The following is a 24,735-nucleotide window of genomic DNA, read 5'->3' on the forward strand; positions in this document are numbered from 1 at the left end:
AAGTCCGAACTTATTACTGAAAAATCAAGCTTAACACATATTTCAAGTAATACAGTTTGTTTTTCTAACCTGTTGTGAGTATGACTTAACTTAAATATTGTTGCATATACTTGCAAAAATGAACAAAGGCAAAATCGTAGTATCCCTGGTGGTCTTCCTAGACCATGTTAATTTTGCTTTTTGGTTAAATACAAAGGAAAAGAATTATGGAGAGTTCAGCAACAAGTTTTGCATTAGGATATGAAGTCATGCCATGAGTTCCAAAAAAGGGTTAGTTGTATAAATTTGGGAAATAATCACTCATGCAAAAATCAGAAAATACCTGTACCGAGCCACCATGTCTGTCTGCTGCAAGGTGAGCTCTCAAATGGTGGGGATTTGCCTGCTGGGAGTCCCAAGCTGCCCTGTGGTCTGCCGACTGCCATTTATTTAATGCATGTGGCATGCATGGAAGAAGAAAAACCCAATATGTTAAACATCTCATCCTTATAATATAGAAAACAAACGTATAAAAGGAAATTTAAAATACCCTTGCTATTCTGAGTCACAGATGCAGTTATCTTTGCATACTGGATGTGGAGAGGTTTTCGTCACATGGCTACCATTAGGTAATGATCAACCACAAAAATAAGACAGAACCATAGAATTTAGAAGTGAAAGGGCTTTAGCTATCATACGCTCCACCCTCCAATTGTATAAATGAAGTTAACAAAGAACAAGGGAAGTAAAAATGATGTGCCCAGGAAAGAACTCCAAATAAATCACCAAAGTACTAAAATGCCATCCACTATATTTTCTTACAGTAGAGGTCCCCCTTGGTTTTCTGATGAGGAACTACTTCTAGCAAGGTTTAAAAAAAAAAAGTCTTTAAACAGCTGTACTTAGATCCTAGAAAACTTTTCTCTCTTGCTTAAGTACCATGTTTCTGACTGTGAGATTAATATAAAAAAAACAGAAAGTCCTTTAAAAAGTGACAAGTGTTATACAGAAGAACACTATGAGGATATGACAAGCAATTTTTTTTTTATTAAGTGACAATCCTACTTTATATGAATCCCTTTGCTTCCCTGATCTCCTTTTATCTGGTTCAAATTAAGGAACCCATTCCCATGATAGGCTGATAATTCTTGATGCTTTTACAGGACTTGGTAAATTGGCATGGCAATAACCACAAACTAATAATAATCTACTGCAGAATTAGGAGTAGCTGCTTAATAGGGGTCAGTTTTGAGGTTTCAGGAAAATGTGGACAGCATTAATAAAAAGAAGGAATACAATATTCAAGATTGTTTTACATGTTTGGTTCTGCATCAGCTGCTTTGCATGTGCTATCCCATTTTGAGATAGACAGTATCATCCTCACTTCAATGATGAAGAGGCTTGAGACTAAATACCTGACCAAGGTCAAAGACACTGCAAGAAGTACGGCAGGGATTCAAACTCAAGAGCCAACTGCTCTGCCAGCAGTACTAACTAGCTCCTTAATACAGTGACATATATTTAAAGTCTTCGGTGCTCTTTACTTTCTTTCTTTTTCAACCTAAGTCAAGAAAAACTCGCCAAAAAAGAAAAAACTTGCCACAAAGTGCCAAGTATATTGGGCCATCGGGAGCCTGAGCTCATCAGTGGCCGGAGTAGGCCTAGGGGAGAAGAAATGTTAAGTCCAAACAGGCACAATGAATAAATGTTCTGGCACTAAGCTTCCCAAATTAAAGCGTACAATGCAAAATTACGTAAGAAGTACGAGGCGTCATGAAGTCTATCATCAAAGCAATTACAGACAGCTCTAGGTCTTTTCATTAAACCCTCCATGTTCATGACCAGAATTTAGCAGGTGTGTAGCTTAAACTAAGATAAATTAGAGGAGATTAAATCTAAAGAAGATGAAAGAATGAAAATGGTGCTAAAATGGAGACAAACACCTAAATACTGCCTAGAGCGACAGGTAACATGTAAGGGTCATGGACCTCTTTAAGAAGGTAACTCCCCAGCCTCTCCTCAGAACCAATCGTGACAGGCATCTAACACCTTCCTTGGGATGTCACGGGATTCTGAACTTCAACAACCAACTCTAGGGTAAAACTGCTTACCTGGGGACACTGCAACATTTTAGTCATTTAACTAAAGGTTCTTCTTTTGCGACTGTCAATTTTGAGTTTCTCATACACCTGAAATGTTTACTGCTTCACTGATGTTTAGGAAAAGTTTTTGAGATATACAACTTTTCTATTATGGTGACAGTCTGCATACCCAGGTTTCAAATTTAATACATAAGCTACCCTAAAGGGTTTCCTGAAAAAACACAAAACGAAAAGCAAAAATCGACTCCCTACATTTAGTGCAACAAGGACTACACAAATAAAACATGGTTCCCACCTTCAGTGAGCTCACAATCTAGCTAGGAAGACAAGTCTGAAACACACAGAAAATTAAACTTGAAGACATTTGAATTATAATTGAATTCAACATTTAAAGAAGAGTTTCACTCATTACAATACCTAACAGCTCAAGAGGACATCTCCAGAGAACATGAATTATTGATCTTCATCCAATTGAGAAATTAATTCTGATTTATAAAACACAAACTCCAAGTCTTCACTTTAGAGCCATTTCTTTCTATATTCAGCATCTTACCGTAGTATTCAAACTACCAACTAGTACTAATTTATATCTGAAGAAATTTATATTTAAGATCCTTTATTGTCCCAATTTTTCTAAGGCAAAATTCTAAAACTACTCTGTCTTAATTGGCTGTACTTTAAAGCCTACTATTGTTCAATATCCCCTAAATGGAGCATTTTATTTTGCTATGATTTTTATTGTGTTGTGTTCTTTCTTTTGATTTTCATCCCTTGTTTAACTCACTGCAACTCTGATGGGATAAAAGATGTAAGAGTAAGAAAGGATAGCACATTATCCTTCCCCAGAAAGGGTTATAACTGAAAATTCTAAAGATGCTATTTAACTTCCAATTAGCAAAATGTTTTATGTCAAAGACAGATTAAATCAAGCTTCTTTTTACAAAAAAGAGAAAAGCAAGAACATCACTCAAAAATTTCAACAGCTTTCAATTACCTTACCCAGGAAATACAAATTCTTCCCTATTTATCTGCTATGCCTACTCTCTGCATAGAACCTACTCTCTGCCCAAAGCAAACTGAAATGCTCACTATTCCTCAAACTACATTTTTAAACTTCTGCTTCCTATTTTACACTGTTCACCCTCCCCAAAATGCCCTTATTCTTTCATCTGCCTTTAAAAAATTCCATTCATTCTTCAGGCTCAACTCAAAAGCCACCTTCTGCATAAAATCTTTACAGATCCCCCATATTCCAATGATCTTCCATGGCACTTTATTAATATACTTCATATGATAGAGGTTACACTGTTTGGTAATATAGTTACTTGTGAGTTTATTGTAATAATCATGATAACAATAACACCAGCCATGAGAGTTGAGATTTACCGAATGCTTATAGGAATTAACAAGCATTATTTCTGTTTCGCAGATGAGAGAACCAAGGCTTTGAAAAATAAGAGTAATTTGTCCAAGATCAAGTCATATCCAGGTGTGTCTGATTCCAGAGACTGAGTGAGCTCTTAGCCACTCATTACAAAATAATTTCTTATAGGTTATGTTGTTTTCCTTACTTGTGCATTTCTGCAACATGCAAAATAGTAGCTTTCAAAGAGCAAAACTCAGCAAATAATTTATTGAGCTAAATTAGACTGCAGTTAGAAAGATCAACTGCTATTATAATTTTTTCCAACAATATCTCCAAACACTTGCAACTCTACGAGTATCAAATATTGCTCAAAGTTTATACTAATTTATACCACTAATTAGAAATTTATCATTAAACATTTTCATGTGATTTTTAAACTAGTAAAGAGTGAACATGAGGGGGAAATGGTTTATTTGTTGCAAATCTATGCATTCTCGATCCTTGATAAGCATGTGTATATCGTCTGTTTTATCTATTAAAAAAAATGTATTTCAATCCTTCAGTATCTATCTACATGTGTAGATATGTGTTCCCACACACACATACACATGGGCACACCTGTAAACCTATCATCTGGGCATGGTAAAAAACCAAATTTATTTTTAAACTGTCAGAAATTAATACAGAAGCAAATCAAGACATTTCATATCTGAAAGGGCAGCAAACCTGGTTTTTGGATTGTTGCATCTTATCTCTGTGTTGATGTGCTTCTCTGTTTGATGACAGAGCAGGATCTTGCTGAACTGCACCCACTGGAGTAGGCTACGGTACAAGAATTAGCATCAATACATTCTATTTCAGAAGTCGTATTCAAAATTACTTAGCTGCTTCATGGAATCAAGGAAATAATAAAAGACACTTAAAGTAAAGCCTTACAAAATGATATCATTCTTGAAATATGTCACTAAAAATAAGTTAAAACAAGAGAACATAGCTACTTTTTTACATTATTTTCAAAAATGTTTAAAGACTTTATCAAGTATTCACTTTTATATCAATAAAAGACTTTCTAATGCAATCTTTACTTTCAGGTTACTTTTTCATATCAGAAAAATGAAAGTGTATTTATTTATGTCTCTCATTTTCAAAGCTAATGTATAAACACAATAAATCATTTTAAGAAAATAAGGAAATTATTTTTAAAATAAGCTAATAAAATGGCTTATTGTCAATATTTTGACTCAGGAGAGACTTATAAAGTCAATTCACTTTGGATCTAAGAAAAATATAGATTAAACATTTAAATAAGTCAGTTGTTCAAAAATACATGAATCTGAGAGTTTGGTAGTTCCAAATATGGACAAAAATTCGCCAACAGCAAGCCACAATTAAAGAAAGTTTTGTAAGACATTCTAACTTATTAAAAAAAAATAGTGAGACTAAATATTTTAAAAGTTGTCTCTTCAAAGAATTTCATAATGTGTCCCTTTAAATGATGAGCACCAATCCTACAGTTAGTCAAGACTAATTTTTTTAAGTTACAAAAACTTAGAAGAGTTTTAAAAACCCAAAACATGCTCCAATTTTTAAGTACCAGTCTATTCAAGACATAACCTAAAACTGCTAGTAGAATTAAAACCTATAATTTTATTTTACAAATGTTTTGAGAAATGACTGAAATAAAACACAAGACTAACTGATCTTTTAAAGTAACAGGATATTATACAAAAAAATAATTATATTTGACAGTAAGAAATAAATCAGGAATGAAAAGTTGAAAATAACTCATTACTTCAAAAAGCAGGGGATCCAAATGTGGGGTTTTTATAAAATTCAAAGAATAATTTTAGTATTATGCTGCCTAAAATGCCCAGGAAGATGCAATAAAATGAATCCTTTAAAAAAATTATTTGTATTCAACTCTTTTCACTGAAGAAGCTGTACTATGGGGAAAAAAGTACTACAAATAATCTTTCATTATATAGCACAGAGTACTCACCAACTGTTTACCAATCCAGTCATACTCATAATCAAACATATATCCTTTTCGATCAAACAAGTCAGTAAAAAGCTTTCTTAGGTAGTCATAGTCTGGTTTTTCAAAAAAATCTAGCCTTCTTACATAACGAAGATATGTTGCCATTTCTTCTAGAAAGGAATAAAAATTATTCTGATTATATGTCTCTATATACTCATTAATAATAAAATTATTTAAATGTCTAAAAACAGTGTTATAAAAATATGAAAAAGCAACAAAATTCTGCAATTTAAAACTTTAGGAATTTAATCACAAAGAAATTAAAAAGTTCTCGAAGGGAAGACAAAAATAGGGTCAAAGGAGAAACGAGAGGTTTTATTTAACAAATACATTTGCTTCATTTCATTAGGAAAAGCTAAAATTTTTATTTTACATTGTTATTTTGAATAGAAACCTTGGATAGTACTAAAGATTGAATTAGCAACTTAATAACGCATAATTACTTAAACACAAGCATGATACTCCGCTCATAAACTTAAAAATTTATTTAAAATACTAATGGGAATTGATTTATATATGAAAGCATCTGCACTAGCTTGATGGATTTCTTTTACCATCAGACATATTCACTAACCGACCAACAGAGGATTCAAATTCCTAATTTGGGCCATGAGCAGAATTCTAACCAAACAAAATAAAGCTAAGAGATCTCAGAAATAAAACACAGCAGCAGAGTTTAATTTTTCTTTGAATTTCCAGTCATACAACAATTATTTGGTAATATATAAATTTCTCTGTGCCACTGTAATTCCCAAATGTATTAGACATAAGTATTTTTCTTAAAGATCCTACTTTCCTAAAGGAAAAGAAAGAAAAAGCCATAAAAATCAACAGGTAAAATGGTGAGCAATTCGTAAAACAGGGTTTCACCATCAGGGCACAGGAAATCACTGTAGTGAGAGATGGAAGGTTACTCTCACGTGTTTTTCTGATTCAATTCACTGACAGTGGCCAGTGAGAACAGGATCATGCACTGCCCAACGGGCAATTAGAGTGGCACCCAGTGACCTTCCTCATAGGGTGACTCTCACTATTCCACATTCTAGCTAATTACCTGGTTAAGTGACTCTGACACCATTTTATCCTGCAGAAATGTGTATACACTTCAAAATAACACACAGCCAGTCTGCCTACACCTACACTGTTAGTGTCAACCAATATATTTTTAATCTTCCAGTTCTGATGTTACAGCAAAGACAAAAAATATGTAACTAAAGTTTGCTGTCCAAGAATAACAGAAGCAAACTTGAGGAAGGGCTCCCCGAGATCATGCTGCTTGCTGACACCCCAGCAGTGATGCCCAGCAATGGACAGGAGGACGTGCGAATATTGAAGTGAGGTATGAACTCAGTCTGGGACCTTCCAGTTTGGTTCACTTTTTACTTAACAACATTAGCACACTTTATTCTTATTTCTTAATTGATTTAGGAATCTTAAGTAAATTTTTGTTGGCTTAATCTGAATTGCCAAAACTTCACATGGAAGTAAAACTATTTTTATAAAGCTCCCCAATGTAACATTAGCCAAAAAGTACTAAGGTTTGTAAGATCTTAATGTATTTTGAAAACTAAATCATACATCACACACCTCCTTTGAGCTTGACAATGAGACTCAAATGACTAACACTGTGCACCAAAACTTTATAGCTGGCATTTCTCAGCAAGTATTTTAACTTATTAAAAGTATGACACTGATATGTTAGCTGATACTGGTCAACACTATCAAAAAATGGGATTTTCTTATACTAAATCCATCTTAACAGAGCAAATATACAAATTGTCCCTGTGGTCTATGCACTAAACACTGACATCTTTTAAATCATACTTTGAACTCATTTTTTTTAAGCATGAAAAACAGTCATAAACTTGAGCAATGGAAGTTAACTGCTCTGGTTTTCTGTGTATACGCACATGTATACCACTGTGGTGTTATTCATTACCTGGAAAATTTTCACATAACACCTCTATTGGTGTGGCTCGTTTTGTATCTCCAATTTTCTGATATCTCTCTTTTAATGTGTCAGCCTGAAACAGAAAGGAAAAAAATCTTGAGAAGGTGGTGATTTTAAAATTAACTACTTGGAAGACAGAACCTTAACATACTAGCAATTTATAAAATTCAAAAGGAAACACAAAAACAATTACCTTTAAACCTTGCCAAGGAAGACTGCCTCTCAGAAAATACATGAACATATGACCTAAAGCTTCTAAGTCATCTCTTCTACTTTGTTCTGAAACATAAGAGAAACATCAACTTCACTTTCCTCTCCCGGTTAAGGATTCAAGAATGGAGAATTGATTCTTTTGTTACATATAAATTAATTCCCAACGTTCAGTATATAAATATAAAATATCTAGCACTTATAAGCAACAAATCATGTCCAGTTAAACAATGTTTTTAACATTAAAATTATTGTGCATCTTTAAAATATGCCACTACCGTTTTTTTTGGGGGGGGGTGTTGTTGTTGTTTTTTAAGATTCTACTGGGCACTCATTTCTCTCCTTAGATATCTACCCATAGAAGTATAAAGCAAGTCAGAAAGGGTTCCATGGTCAAATACAGAGTCACTGTGTACTATAGCCCCATCTTAAAGACCCAGGATGTAACATATTAAAGGTTTAGGAAAAACCCGAGATAAAAATGTTTAACTTCATTTAACCCTGCATTTCTTGAACTTACACGAGCACACAATGTCCATCCTATACACTCTCCATTAATATTAACTGCAATTAGGATTTTGTGTAATATATTCTTAAAAACACTTGTATGTGACACATCCCAACATTAATAACCCCTCTGCCACCATCAAAAACATGCTGCTAGAACAAACTGCCATTTTCAAATTGCTACTGTTGTTTTAGTAACAAAATGTTATATAGCATGTAAGTGAGTGACAATTACAAAGGAAAACTTGAAAAGGTACTTATATTTGCTAAGTGAATTTTTTTTCAATTTTTTTGTCACTGAAGTCAAATGCTTAAGATTTCTTACTATTTTAAAATACAAAACCTCTAACAATAAGAGGAAAAAATAGTATTTTAATTATAAATGTGTAAGATGTTTTATCCAAATGAGTCATCATCATACTACCTAAGCAGTACTGAATGCTTTTGAAAAAGCAAACTTTTCAAAGCATGGCTCTCAACTAGCATGAACAGGACAGAAAAGGTTTTAATTTCGGGCGCCTGGGTGGCTCAGTTGGTTAAGCGACTGCCTTCGGCTCAGGTCATGGTCCTGGAGTCCCTGGATCGAGTCCCGCATCCGGCTCCCTGCTCGGCAGGGAGCCTGCTTCTGCCTCTGACCCTCCCCCCTCTCATGTGCTCTCTCTCTCTCATTCTCTCTGTCTCAAATAAATAAATAAAATCTTTAAAAAAAAAAAAAAAGGTTTTAATTTCTACTATGTAATCTCATTCCACAACTGTCTCCTGTAACACTTGCTACTATATATATATATATATATATATATATCGTGTAATTATCTAGTCTTTATCTAGCCTCCCACCAGACAGCAGATTACAGGACAGCAGATGTCTCTTGGCTCATTATCCCCAGGACCAAGTATTATGGCTGCCACAGAGCAGACACTCAACACAGACTATTTAAATATAAAAATGAGTATCTGAAAATACATAATACTAGATATGTGTCCCTCTCCTACAAGCAAACAAAGATATCTAGAAGAAAATGCATCGAATTGTTAGGAATTAGGTTTATGAGATTGGAGGATTAGACAGGACATTCCACCTTCTCATTTCATATACTCAAACTGCAGTATAATGCCAAATTTTTTTCTTTTTTGCTTCTATTTTCTATTATAACAATGTAAGCATATGCTATTAAAAATAGAAAACTTTCAAAATAAATAAAATGGACTCAAGGTCTTTTTATTTTTTTTATTTTTTTTAAGATTTTATTTATTTGACAGAGAGAGACACAGCGAGAGAGGGGACACAAGCAGGAGCAGAGGGAGAGGGAGAAGCAGGCTCCCCGCTGAGCAAGGAGCCCGATGCAGGACTCAATCCCAGAACCCTGAGATCATGACCTGAGCTGAAGGCAGATGCTTAACGACTGAGCCACCCAGGCGCCCCTCAAGGTCTTTTTAAAGCCCATTAGTAAAAGCGGGGATATGAATTAACATGAGAAAAATGAGTAATGTGTTTTATATATACAATTTGACTTTATTAGATCTTGGGAACCTTAGGAATAAAGAGTCATGCAAAGAAAAAAAAATATTTCTGAAGTCCCACTAAGAATCAGAATCACCTCTGAAACTTTTAAATGCCTCAAATGAGCAGGCCTGATGCTGGAGACTGATTCCTTAGGTATGACATGAGCTAGAAGAACGTGCATTTTAAAAAAGCTTAACAGATGATTCTGAAATACAGCCAGAGTTGAAAAGCCCTAAAAAAGAAACTCCTTTTATTGAAGTATACTTTACACATAATAAAATACACCCATTATAAGGGTACAGTTTGAAAAATTTTAACAATGTACACCTTAGTACCACCACAATCAACAACTATTTCCAACACTCCAAAAAGTTCCCTTATGCCCATTGCCTGTTATTCTCCCCTCCCCTGGCCTCAAAACAACCACTTATCTGCTTTCTGTCAGGCTACATTAAATCTGATTTTTTATAGTGTTTCATATGAAAAGCATAGTATAGTATGGACCCTTGGGTCTAAATTCTTTCACTCAACATAATCTTTTTATGTTGTTGTGTGCATTGGTAGTTCATTACTTTTTATTGCTGAGTAGTATACTATAATATATTTATATATTCACCGATTGATGGGTCATGAGTAACTTCCAGTTTGGGGCTATTGTGAATAAAGCTTTTACGAACATTCTTGTACAAGTCTGTGCGTGGACGTATGTTTCCATTTCTCCTGTGTAAATTTTTAGGAGGAGGATTACTGCCTCAGTAATTTTACTTTTTTAAAATCACTAAAGTAATTTTACTTTTTAAGACACTTCTATACTGTTTTCCAAAGGGGTTGTGCCATTTTATATTTCCATCAGCAACGTATGAGAATTCCAGTTGATGTAGTATCCATCCCACATTTAGCATGGTCACTCTTTTATATTTCAGCCCTACTAGTGACTGTGAGGTATTAGCTCACTGGGATTTAATTTGAATTTCACCAGTGACTAATATTTTTGAACACTGTTTCAACTGTGTTATTGCTTATTCATACATCTTATTGTGAAGGGTCTATTTAAATATTTTACTCATTTTTTTAAATTGAAAAATTTAAACACATTTAAAATTTTGAACACTTCTCAAAAACCAATTGAGCATCTGTGTAGGGGTCCACTTCAGGACTCTGTAATGTGACCCATTTATCTATGTCTAGGCCAATAATAATAATAATAATAATAATAAGCAAATGTCCTGAAAGACAAATTACGAAGATGCGAATAGTTCTATTCCAATTAAAGAAATTTATTTTATAATATAAAATCTTCCCAAAATATAACCAAAGGCCCAAATGGCATCACTGGTGAATTCTATTAAACAGTTAAGGAATAATACTAGCTCTACACAAACTCTTTCAGGAAGCAGAAGAGAAGGGAATCTTTCCCAACTCTTCATTAATGATGTTACCAGTCAAAGGCATTTTACAAGCAAAGGGAAGTACAGGAAATGTCTCTCATCAAAACACTCACAAAATCCTTCAAAAGCTAATACATGATGACTAGTTCATCCTATAAATTTAAGGTTGGTTTAACTTTCAAAAACGAATTGATGTAATTCACCATGTTAATAAAAGATATATATCATATGATCACCTCAAAAGATACAGAAAAAGTACTTAATAAAACATAACATGCATTTATGATAAAAAAACACTTGTTAAATAAGCAATAGAAAAAAAAAACTTCTTCATTCTGACAAAGGACTTCTATGAAAAACCTACAACTAACATAATTCTTACATGGCGAAAGGTACCCCTACAATCAGAAACAAAACAAGGATGTTCACTCGCACATTATCTATTCAGTGTTGTACTGGAAGCCCTTGTTAGTTTAAAAAAAGAAAAGATTTAAAAGGTATTCAGATTGGAAATAAAGAAGTGTAACTAGTTTTCTCTGCAAGACCATATGATCACATATGTGAAAAATCCTAAGTAATCTACCAAAAAACTCTATTAGAACTAGTACATGAGTTTTGCAAGGTTACAGGATACAAGGTCAATATATAAAAATCAATTGTACTTCTATGAAAGCAATCGACAACTGGAAAACAAATTTAAAAAGCAATACCATTTTCAGCAGCATCAAAAAATATGAAATATTGTAGAGATAAATTTAAAAGACTGAACGATATGCTAATACTGACCCCTCCCAAGTAGCATTCTTTGTTAAGGAGAGGAACACAATATAAAAGGCAATTTCCCTCTAAATTCAAGGTGTGGGGCTTTAGTTACCAGAGTGACAACAAGCCATGATGATAAGGTAATCTTGCCTAGATGGTTGTCTCAGAAAGCAGTATTAGTCTCAAAACCTACACAGTATTTAAAAACTCAAGTCATAAATACAAGCTAGTAAAATAAACCACTTCTGCAACTCAGTCTGAAACGCTCCTTACCCTCATAATTCTTTTCTTTGTGTTCTTTCATCAACTGATAAATCTGGAAGTAAATTTCACCATGTAGTGAGTAACAGAAGTCATGAGGAAGGCTTTATCTTTGAAATACAGTAACTAAAGAATACCTCCTCAGGTCTCTGTTTCATGGGGTAGGGGTGGGGGGGCATCTCCCAAAGGTAATCTGGCCCTTATTAAACCCTGTTCACATTTTATAAAACACTTAACTACAAAGACCTGTTTGAAAATGGATGTTTCCCTGGAAGCCAAGAATCCTTATTGTAGGAACCCTTACTATGAGCAACTAAGAAATTAGAAAGTGATGATTTACTTTGCAATAGGTATCATTAAAGAATCTTTTAAATAGGTTTTCCAATAAGTTTAAAAGTTATGTAAAGAGTCAATTAAAATTTTGCTTTTTAAGAATATACGTAGCACACCAAAGGAGTACGTGCACCCCAATGTTTATAGCAGCAATGTCCACAATAGCCAAACTATGGAAAGAGCCTAGATGTCCATCAACAGATGAATGGATAAAGAAGATGTGGTGTATATATACAATGTAATATTATGCAGCCATCAAAAAAAAAAAATCTTGCCATTTGCAACGACGTGGATGGTACTAGAGGGTATTATGCTAAGCGAAATAAGTCAATCAGAGAAAGACAAGTATCATATGGTCTCACTGATAAAAGGAATTTGAGAAACAAGACAGAGGATCATAGGGGAAGGGAGGAAAAAATGAAACAAGATGAAACCAGAGAGGGAGACAAACCATAAGAGACTCTTAATCTCAGGAAACAAACTGAGGGTTGCTGGAGTGGTGGAGGTGGGAGGGATGCGGTGGCTGGGTGATAGACATTGGGGACGGTATGTGCTATGGTGAGTGCTGTGAATTGTGTAAGACTGATGAATCACAGACCTGAACCTATGAAACAAATAATACATTATATGTTAAAAAAAAAAAAAAAAAGAAGAAGAAGATAGCAGGAGGGGAAGAACAAATGGGAGAAATCGGAGGGGGAGACGAACCATGAGAGACTACGGACTCTGAGAAACAAACTGAGGGTTTTAGAGGGGACAGGGGTGAGGGGATGGGTCAGCCTGGTGATGGTTATTAAGGAGGGCACATACTGCATGGAGCACTGGGTGTTATACGCAAACAATGAATCATGGAACACTACATCAAAAAAAAAAAAAGTATATGTATCACATGAAATACATAAAACCAGCACATATTAGGAGCCTAGTATGGGTCAGTGTGTCATATTGATGATCATTTAAAATTCTAGCTACACTTAAAGCAACGGTAAACCCAAATAAGAAAACAAAGGCTCAGAAAGGTTAAGAAACTAGCCCAAAACTATGCACCTAAAAGAGAAAGGCAGACTTCTAAACCACATGCATGCACTTTTTCATTTCTAAAAGCAAAGTAGAACCAATTAATCAATTAATCAAATGTTTATTGTACACCTTCTGCAATGCTTTTCTACTCCTTGTCTCAACATTATTTTCCCTTTTTTAAAACTGACTTTATTCCTCACACAGCTAGAACTGTTTTCTGTTTTGACTGAATTTCAATTCAACTTTCAGAAACAGAAAAAAATTCCCTTTCTCATTGACTCAAATTTAGCCCTGTCAAAAAAAAAAATCAATCAAACGCTGAGAAGCAGAAAACTTTCTAATAGACACATACGTATTTGCAAAAAATAAGCTCATTACTGCATTTTCCTACAAAAATGACAAACAATGAGTCCAAGAGACATGTTACTTAAAACTAAATACAGGCATGACAAGAGAGCTCAAAAAAACCAACAAAAAAAAAACCTCTCCCTGAAATCATTCTTTATATATAAACCAAAAAATAAAAAAATAAAAATTACTACAAGCAAAGATTTCACTTTATATTTCCTACTAAAATGTTGACAATTATTTTTCCCCAACACCCAACAAAAAAAAAAAACTCTTCTTCAAGATTCACTGAGCTCATTTACATTTTTCAAAATTACATAATTAAGATGGTTTTTGTTAAATAAAAACACAAACCTATTTAGGAAAAGAAAAAGCACAGTTATGCAAGACAATGTGCAGCAACAACTCACCAATCCAGATACCCAACCTAGCAATAACAAGAATGCATAAAGAAAAAAAGTTTTCTGAGCAATGGAACCTAGCACATGCATTCATCTGATTCCTAAAGAAGTCCTCTTGAAATCCAGTTCTCTTAATTTAGATAAAATCCAATACATTTGGCTATCAAGAGAAGCAAATCAAAAGAAGAGAACAGCAGAGTCCTGCTAGCAACAGTACTACACATGGTAACAAACAGTACGCTACAAGACATTTAAATACAAAAAAAACCTATTAAAAAATAACTACTCTCAGACTAACTATAAACCTACAGTAATTGACACACTGTAGTACTTGTGAAAAAACAGACAAATCAATGAACAGAATAGAAAGCCAAGAAACAGACCCACATAAATATATTCACCTTGACAAACAAGCAATACAATGGAGCAAAGTTAAGTTTTTTCAACAAACGGTAGTCAAACAACTGGATATCAATATGTATAAAAATGAATCTAGACACAGATCTTACACCCTTTACAAAAATAAACCAAAATGGAGACCTGTCAAATGCAAAATTATAAAAATCCTGGAATATAACACAGAAGAAAATCTAGATGACCATGGGTTTCGAGATGACTTTTTAGATGTAACACATCAGGCATGACCTCTGAAAGAAATAACTGATGAGCTGGACTTCATTAAAATTAAAACTTGTGCTCTGCTAAAGACACCGTCAAGAGAACAAAAAGATAAGTCACAGACTGGGAGAAAATATTTGCAAAAGACACATCTCATAAAGAACTATTATCCAAAATATACAAAGAACTCTTAAAATCAACAATAATAAAACAACCTGATTAAAAATGGGCCAAAGATCTTAAAAGACACCTCACAAAATAAGATACATAAATGACAAATAAGCATATGAAAAGATGCTACACATCCTATGTCATCAGGAAACACATATTAAAACAACAATGAGATAACACTACTGTGACATAATGATTTATAAGAAATATATATTTGGTCAGATGACCAGAATATATTTCTCAAGATATATTCAGTCTTTAGCCACAGTTCTTGAAAACACTTCAGAGCCATAAAGGTGAAATGGATGTCTTGTTACTAATGAAGGTGAATCTTGAACCCACCCAAGGTCAGGGGCTGGTTGCCAGGGAGACCAACCATATGATTAGAGGGTTGGAACTTTCAGTCCCACCCCACAACCTCCAGGAAGGGAAGAGAGGCTCCAGGAAGGGAAGAGAGGCTGCAGGTTGAATTAGCCAATGGCCAATGCATTAATCAATCATGAGTATGTAATGAAGCCCCCATAAAACCCCAAGAGGACAGCTCTTTGGCCCTTTTGGGAGAGCTTCCACACTTGGGGAACCAGAACACTTGCATATATCACCAAGCCAGGGCCCAAGCTGCACAAGGACAGAAGTTCCTTTGTTTGGGATCTCATCCTACATCTGACTGTTGATTTGTATCCTTCATCATGTCCTGTAATAAACTCGTAAACCTAAGTAAGTGCTTCCCTGAGTCTACGAAACCACTCTAGCAAATAAACTGAACTTAAGGAGGAGGTAGGTGGAGCCTCTAATCTGTACATGATCAGTTAGAAGCACAGGTAACAGCCTAGAATTTGCAAGTGTTATCTGAAATAGGGGGTGGAGAGCAGTCTTGTAGGATGGAATCCTTAACCTTGGGATCTGATGCTATCTCCAGGCAGACAGTGTCAGAATTTAAGTTGAATTTTCAGACACACTGCTTGTGTCTGAGAAGTACTTGGTGTTGTGGAGGGGAAAAGTCCTTCTCTACACAGGAATTCATCCCAGGAATCCTAAAAGAACTACACACCTATTGGGATGGTGGAAATCTAAAACGTTAACAATCCCTAGTGCTGGCAAGAATGTGGAGCAAGGGGCGCCTGGGTGGCTCAGTCGTTAAGCGTCTGCCTTCGGCTCAGGTCATGATCCCAGGGTCCTGGGATCGAGCCCCGCATCGGGCTCCCTGCTCTGCGGGAAGCCTGTTTCTCCTTCTAACTCTCCCCCTGCTGTGATCCTGCTCTCACTGTGTCTCTCTCTGTCAAATAAATAAATAAATAAATAATCTTTAAAAAAAAAAAAAGAATGTGGAGCAAGAGGAGCTCTCATTCCTTGGTGGTGGGAATGCAAAATGGTACAGCCACTCTGGAAGACAGTTTAGGGGCTTCTTACAACATACACTTAACATATGATCCAGCATTGTCCTTGGTATTTACCCAAAGGAGTTGAAAACTTAGATCCCACAAAAACCTGCACGTGGATGTTTATAGCAGCCTTATTCATAACTGCCAAAACTTGGAGGCAACCAAGATGCCCTTCAGTAGGTGAATGGGTAAATAAACTGTGGTACATCCAGACAATGGAATATTATTCAGCACTAAAAAGAAATGAGCTATCAAGCCATGGAAAAACACGGAGAAACCTGAAATGCATATAATCAAGTAAAAGAAGCCAGTCTGAAAAGGCTACATATTGTTTATTTCAAACTATATGGTTTTTGGAAAAGGCAAAACTATGGAGACAATAAAAAGACCAGTGCTTGCCAGGAGTTTGGAAGGAGGGAGGTGGAAAGGGAGGGATGATTAGGTGGGGCATAGAGGATGCCCAGGGAAGTGAAAATCTCCTGTGTAATACTATAATGGTTGATAGACGTCATTATAAATGTATCCAAACCCATAGAATGTGCAATACCAAGAGTAAACCATAAAGTAAACTATAGACTCTAGATGATAATGATGTGTCAGTGTAGATTCATCACTTGTACCAAATGTACCACTCTGGTGAGGGATGTTGATAGTGGGGGTGGTGCTGCCTGTGTGGGGTCAGGGAGTATAAGGGAAATCTCTGTACCTTCAGCCTAATTTTGCTATGAATCAAAAACTGTTCTCAAAAATTACATTTAAAAATAGCACTACTATTTAAATGCATTTTCTCTAAACTTATTTAGATCAAGGTATACATCCTAACATTCTCCAATTAAACTTGAGGGTATCACTATATAATAGTAAACATACAAAACTTACGAAGCTGAATCATGCAGAAAATGTAAATTATGCTCATCATATTTTGTTTAAGAAAGTGAGGAATTGTGCAATTCATTTTTAAACTGTTAAAATGTAATTATAAAATGTAAATACATGTTTTTAAACTGCTAAGAAGCTGTTCGGGAGTCTAAGAGCTGTCCTCAGGAATTTGGGCCATTAACTTAGAAATTATATGAATCAAAGCACAGAAAGAAGGCATTTTTGTAAAACCATAAATTCTATGATCCCTTCACCCTATTCAGAGAGCTTACCACTTAGAGGCTTGAAATGTTATTTTTCTATGCAACACAGATTTTTACTAACACTTACAAAGCAACTGGCAGTTTATTCCTCAAATCCTAGTCTCTTAGTTCATGAATACTCAATATTAATTTTTAAAAAAGACAATTCTAATGCTCCTTAGTAAAGAGAAATGCAGAGTATTTATTTCAAATGACTTCAACAAGAAGAGTTTTTTCATGAAAGGAAAAAAAAGGTGATCCAAAGGAAGATTATAAAATGAGGTTCAAAGCAGTTGACCCAAAAAAAAAAAAAAAAGTCTTAAAAAAGATATTAAAAATAGGACACTCAAGCAGATACAGTTTAAAATAATATTTCAACATAATAAAAGAAGGCTTCCACTACAGCAGACCACAGAAATCCACGTCACACACAGCTTTAGTAAGATTTCACCTTGAACAGTGACTTAAGAAGTTATAAGAGGTACACAAATGAATCACGACATCTGCCTTAACATTAATCATCCAGTGAACATCAACAGATATATATATACCACAGGAATAAAGGGGCTAAAATCCACACTGTGATTTTACAATATTCTTCTAGCTTTTTCCTTTTTAAATCCAATACAGTGCACAATCTCCACAAAAGGAAAATACTTACAAACCTGCACAAGGTCTGTCTGGCCAAATTCTCTTTTGAAATGCTCATGTGTGTAGAAAGTCCTTGAATGCACAAGAGTAAATGAATGAATAAGAAGGCTTTAATTCCTCTTAAAAAGAGTAATCACCAAAGTCCAGGCAAAGCGGAAAGGAAAAAATATATACACAAAATAAAATCACCACTAAAAGATCCCATTTTCACTACTTTTTCTTTTCTATCTGTTCCTAACTCCTCATAAAGCTGCTTTAAACTCAAAACATCACTAATAAGCCCATGTTCACAGCCACCTCACTTATAAAAATGCTTAAACTCTTCACCACTTAAACTCACGTGACTTTAGCTTACTCTTAATTTCTTAAAAAACAGGAAATCATGTAATCTGGGAAACAAATTTTCTCTCTGTTAATACTGCCCATCTACTTCCCAAGTACTACATAAAAATTGAGAAGCAGGGCTTCTGTAAAAAAAAGTAAGGATTAAAGCTTTGTTCTTTGCAATACTTGCCAAAGAAACGTTTTGTTTGTTTGTTTTCTTCCTGAAAAAGGAGCAAAAAGAGATTACTGTAACAGTTAAATGCCATTTCCCAAGCTCTGAAGGCTTTTCCTAACAAGGACAAACGTATCAGATTCGCTTTGCCATTTCTACAAATAGAATGCTGTTACATTTACCATTGTTCAGATAAAAAAACATCGGGCCATAAGGAAGTCGTGACTTCATGTCTCACAATAAAATGGTGGCGAACCTTTGTTAGTTGTTATGAAATAGTCTGTTAACAACTACCATGAAATGAAAATCTCTCACAGACACTGTTCATATAAATACAGGTATGCCTGATTTTAACAGAAGACACAATCCTGAAAGTTGTGTATCTACTCAATCTAATTTTAAATCTATCATGAAAGTTTGCTATTGAAAGGCACTCCCCCCACAAACACTACCTGAATGCAACTAATTTTAGATATTTGAAACTTACTTTTCTTAAAGTAAGGCAGATTTACATTTTTCAGGTGTTTCAGACAGCTGAGGAGAAAAAATACCATGGTTCTACTATCAGGAGCTGTCAGGGAAAATGCTATTAGTGAGCAAGTGCTCTTAGTTCTGACCGAGAGGAAGAAGCACGGACATGCCATATATAGCAGGTAAGTCTGGGAAGAATGGTCAGAGAAGAAGCTATGACCAGGAGTTGAAGCCTGGGAGAGATAACTGCTAAGGTCTTGAACAAAAAGTGACTACACTGCAAGGTACGCTTAAGCAGTGATGATGGGTAAGTACTGACTGGTTTACATTTCTGTCTATTCTTCCTTGTGAGTGAGATGTCAGGGATGGAATCTAAAAGCAGAAAATAAAGCTTGACTTTCTCCGATATGAAAACTGACCATGGTTTAAGACTTAAGAATCAACTACTATAAACATAACCTAGAACTGATTTTTTTAGAAAAGCAAAGAGGTAACTCAATGGGAAAGAATATGGTATCATAAAAAGAACCTCAATCCCTAATTCACACCATATAAAAATTAATTGTAGATGGTAGAAGAAAACATAAAACGTCTTTCATCTCCTGGGGACAAAGATTTCTTAGGATTCAAAAAGTAGTAATCATAAAACAAAAAAACTGATAAATAATTGATTTCACAAATATTTACAACTTTTGCACATCTATTGACACCACTAAGAAAATGAGTAGGTAAGCCACAGACTAGAAGAATCTATTCACAGTACATATATTTGGGAAAGAATTTATATCCAGAATATATAAAGAATTTCTACAAATCAACAATTAAATGACACACATGTCATAAAAGATATACAAATGGTCAATAAGCACAAGTAACAGTGCTCAGAAGAGAAACTACTACATATCTACTACAACAGCTAGAATGAAAAAGAATGACAACTCCAAATGTTGTCAAGACTGAAACAGACAACTCCCATTCGCTGCTGGTGGAAACAGAAAATGGTTAAGAATGCTTTGGGGCACTGATGGGCAGTTTTCTATGAAGTTAAACAATACCTACCATATGACCCAACAGCAATTCCAATTTTAGGTATTTACCCAAAAGAACTAAACACATATGCCCACTGAAAGATTTAAAAATTCCTAATAGTAAAACACTGTTAATAATCAAAATGTTCATCAACATTAGAATAAATAAAAACTTGTGTGGTGTATTTGTGCAATGGAATACTACTGAGCCTTAAAAAGAAACAAATTACTGGGGCCCCTGGGTGGCTCAGTCAGTTGAGTGTCCTGTCCAACTCTTGATTTCGGCTCAGGTCATGATCTCAGCTCAGGTCATAATCTCGGAGTCATGAGATCAAGCCCCACGTCAGGCTCCGTGCTGGGTGTGGAGCCTGCTTAAGATTCTCTCACTCTCTCCCCTTCTCCCACTACCCCTCCCCCTTCTCTAAAAAAGAAAAAGAAAAAAAAATCAAAAACAAAAACAAATTACCGATTCTTGAAAAACAAACAATAATCTCATACTGAGCAAAAGAAGCCAGATGATTCCATTTATATGAAGTAACAGAATCAGCAAAATTAATCTATGGTGATAGAAATCACATCAATGGTTACTTTTGGAGAAAGTGGGGAGAAAGCAAGAATGAAGTCTAGGGGATGATAATGTAAATCTTGATAGGATTGTGGGCTACCCACATGTGTACATATGTCAAAAAATCACAAATTACATACTCAAATGTTGTAAACTTTACTCAATGTAAATTTTATTTCATTTTAAAAAATGAACTTTTCAAAAAAATAAGAATTATAAATACTGTCAATTCTAGTAGGCTTGCTTTACATACTGCTATTAGTTACCAATTCTGAAATGACATTCTGAGGATCCTAGGCTTCTAACAATGAGTAAATAGAGTAGTGGTAGGTTGGCAAAGAAAAACATAAACAGAGAAGAGAAGGGAATTACACATATGGAAACGGGAATACTACCTTGTGGTCTTAGAATGAAATTAAAAGTATCATAATCAACTCATGATTCTTAGGAGATAGTATTAATATATGTGTACATATGCAATTTGCATGTGTATATATGTGTGGACATGTGATTCACATACACATAGGCATTTCGTAGTTCTGCTGCAGAAGGGGCCTAGAAGCAGTAACACACCATTAGCAGTGAGTACACCCAGTGCCCAAATCTTGCTTTCTACATAACATTATCCAATAAAAGGACCCAGGGAAACTTGGAGAAATGTCTGTTTCTGGGCTAGAGCAGAGAAACTACAAGATGAATCTGGAACAACTGGTAGCTCCAGAAAGTAAAGTTCTCAAAGAATCATGAGAATAAGCCAAAAGGACAGAGCAGCCAGCTTGATGGAGGAACCAATGGCCAAATCTAGGACAACGTATCAAAATAAATAATGACAGTAATAAACTATACTACTTTCAGTAAGAATCCATGAGTCCAAACTGACTTTAGTCAATAAATGGGAAAAGAAGAAAAAGCTTCTGCTTACATTAGATTATTGATAAATACACAAGGAATGATGAATTAGAAAATCATCAATGGATGCTAACTAAATCTAGTGGGTAAAATTTGATGAGGAACAACATATTTTTATTCACATAATTTCACAAATCCACTTACAAAATATTCTTGAATTGCAAAGGGAAAATAGAAAACCTGTAGGTGGAGGAACTTAGCAGACACTACACTAAGCAAGGGATCAAAACTACATGCAACCAGTTGACATCCTATGCCTCCTGACATGATGCACTGACAACATATCACTTGTGATTTTGTGCTACAAATGCACAAATATAATCATGAAGAAATTATGAGACAGACTCAAATTGAAGATATTCTACAAAATAGCCCATAGGTACTCCACAAAAATATGAAGGTCATGAACCATGAAGAAAGGTAAAGGATCCAAAAAAAAAAAGAAAGGTAAAGGAGTGTTCCAGATAAAAAGAGACTAAAGAGATGTGACAAATAAATGAAATATATGTTCCTAGAATGGATCCTGGACAGGGGGAAAAAAAAAAAAAAAAGCTGTAAGAAACCTTGTGAGGTTGATACTATTTTATAAGGAACCCCCTTTAAAAAGTTAATTTGCCCAGAATTATATAGTTACTACAGAGTAAACAAAACCACTAATGTATGTACTCCCAGCATTAAATGTACATGTCAAAAAATGGCTGTATCAAAAAGCCAGTCTCAAAAATCTTCACACACACTAAATGCAGTTAAAAAATTAAGTATTCTCTCATATCTTTCAATTAAAATCATAGGTATCAGCCTAATTGTATCAAAGTTGAACATTTCAAGTTGTCATATAAAACAAAGGACAGAGTGAATATGAGGATATCTGTCATTCATTTACTCTAGAGTAACTTATTTTAAAAGAATTGTATTAAATATAAATCAAAGTAAACTCTAGCTAGATGTGATTAATAAAGATTACAACAGAAGCAACTGTAACCAACCAAAATTGAACCATAATAACAAATAAAAACTCACACTGTTAGCATAGTTACTGAATTCAAATTTCTGTACTTATGAAAGGTACACATACCTTTTCCTAAATGTGTGTTTATGCTCATATATCTAGCTGTTCCTGTAAGGCTCTTGTGTTCTCTGTATGGTATGTGTTTCTTTGTCTCCGGATCAATATATTCCTTTGCCAAACCAAAATCTATAATATGAATAACTTGCTGGGTTTTGTTTCCTGGTCGTCCTATTAAGAAGTTCTCAGGCTTTACATCTCTGTATATCAAGTTCTTTGAGTGGACATATTCCATGCGAGAGATCTTGATTCACAAAAAAAAGAAAAAAAGAAAAGAAAGAAAGAAAATTTTATTTTAGGCTGTCACTAGCATAAAAAAGCACGATAGAGACACGACAAAATTCTCATAAACAACATAAAGAAGAAAATAATTAGAAACTGTTTCAGCCCTTTAAAAGTAACATAATAATCAGTCTATAGTTTCTTAAAAATATATCCAATTATGACCAAAGGTCTTTGCTTTCACTGTAATGGTCACTTATAAAAGAAAGTATTTGAATTTCATGAATTCCTTTCATACCAGTGAGCCGGATTCAGACAGCACTTACAGATGATGCCACCTCAGACAATCAAAAAGCTTTATTTACTAATACCAAGTCTTGAACTGAGACATATAAAGAGACATATTCATAAAGTCACCATTTGTTCTTCCTTATCAATTCAATCATCGAGCAACTGTTACAGTTATATTAAAGAAACTTACAGTCTAACCTGTTAAATAAAAACAACACAGTACCCTTCAGGATATCTTTCTTTTTCCTTTTTATAACTTACTTATATCTTTCCTTAGGTATTAAACATTTTAAAAGATCTTAAAACCAGAAAATTTTGGAAGACTACTTTAATTTTAATATAGTACATTTTCACCAATTCTTTTACACATTCTCAAATAATGTTCATTGTACAAAATATCACAACATAGGACATTACAAACAAGAAAACAAAATTGCTTCATTTAACCATAATAATGGTTGACAACACAATGTACACATACAGTCACTTAGGCCATTTTCGTTTGTTAACAAATTCTGGATCATAATATACAGTATTTCTATGACCCATATTTTTCATTAATGATATATGTTGAGCATTTTCCAGGTTATAGGACATTCTTTTAATACACACTTTTTAATGGCTACATATTATTTTATGGCTATTAATAATTTACTCAACTAATGCTGTAATTTCTCTCTATTTGGGTTGTTTCCCATGTTATGATAAACATCCTTGCACAAAAAACTTTAAGTGTATGTGAAGAGTTCCACCGGATATATCTGTAGAGGTGGAATTAATGAGTCAATGGAGAAAAACAACTTTAAGATTTTGCAACATACTATTGGCAGAGATTTCAAAACTGCCTTAAATCATCCTCTAAGTTGTTTCCCCATTGGTTTCCTGAAATTTAAATATTTTATGACTCCCTCATTGTTTCTTCTTTTTCTAGGCCATTAGAATTTATTACTAACATTATAAATCCATGTTTCTGAGGGTTCTCTTTTCTAAGCATTCATCTTCTGTATGAAAACAGGGCTAGAAACAATTCTCAAACTTGAGAACATTCTGATCGTAAAGCAGTAAGGTATTAATTCTTTCACCCAAATAAAAAACAGCTGGCTCAGTTATTTTAAGTTCTATGCAACCTAATAAAAACTTCATTAGATCAAATGTTCTGTAAAGGTAACATCACAAAACTTGAAACTTTCAATATGAATGTGTGACCAAAAGAACCATACAACCATTCAAACAGTTTCAGAACCTTCTGCTTGACTTACCAGCTGGATAGCGATCATGAGAACTGTCTTAAGAGAAAACGTCCTGTCACATAAATCAAACAAATCTTCCAAACTAGGTCCCAGCAGTTCGAGCACCATGGCGTTGTATTTACCACAAGGGCCAAAATAGTAAACTTGAGGTATACCATCTGGGGGGAAAAAAAAGGATTTTAATCATTTCCTCATCTTAAATATCCAACTTTTCTTCCTAAAAATTAGTAAGCAATTTAAGAAATATTTTTGTCTTTTTAAGAAGTGCAGCAGTATTTGCACTTCTTCCATACACACAATGAACTTTTCCTGAGCCAACCTTCTC

At 34.4% G+C, this 24,735-nt stretch overlaps 1 protein-coding gene across 13 annotated transcripts in view; it reads right to left on the minus strand.

The window, feature by feature from the left end:
- CSNK1G3 (casein kinase 1 gamma 3) overlaps nt 1–24,735 on the minus strand; it is a 108,029-nt gene that overhangs the window by 20,780 nt on the left and 62,514 nt on the right. For 4 of the 13 annotated variants that reach the window (XM_081827166.1, XM_081827167.1, XM_081827173.1 and 1 more), the window contains 7 exons: nt 24,420–24,568; nt 22,657–22,891; nt 7,630–7,715; nt 7,425–7,509; nt 5,447–5,595; nt 4,174–4,269; nt 323–418 (listed from right to left, as the gene is read on the minus strand). In XM_081827166.1, the coding sequence (XP_081683292.1) occupies nt 323–418; nt 4,174–4,269; nt 5,447–5,595; nt 7,425–7,509; nt 7,630–7,715; nt 22,657–22,891; nt 24,420–24,568 (896 nt within the window). The remainder of the gene's footprint in view (nt 1–322; nt 419–4,173; nt 4,270–5,446; nt 5,596–7,424; nt 7,510–7,629; nt 7,716–22,656; nt 22,892–24,419; nt 24,569–24,735) is intronic. The other 9 variants (XM_081827169.1, XM_081827174.1, XM_081827170.1 and 6 more) reach the window with 5 other exon arrangements.

Source organism: Leptonychotes weddellii, chromosome 7 (assembly GCF_054177405.1).
Source record: "Leptonychotes weddellii isolate Sample4059 chromosome 7, ASM5417740v2, whole genome shotgun sequence".
Lineage (NCBI taxonomy): Eukaryota > Metazoa > Chordata > Mammalia > Carnivora > Phocidae > Leptonychotes > Leptonychotes weddellii.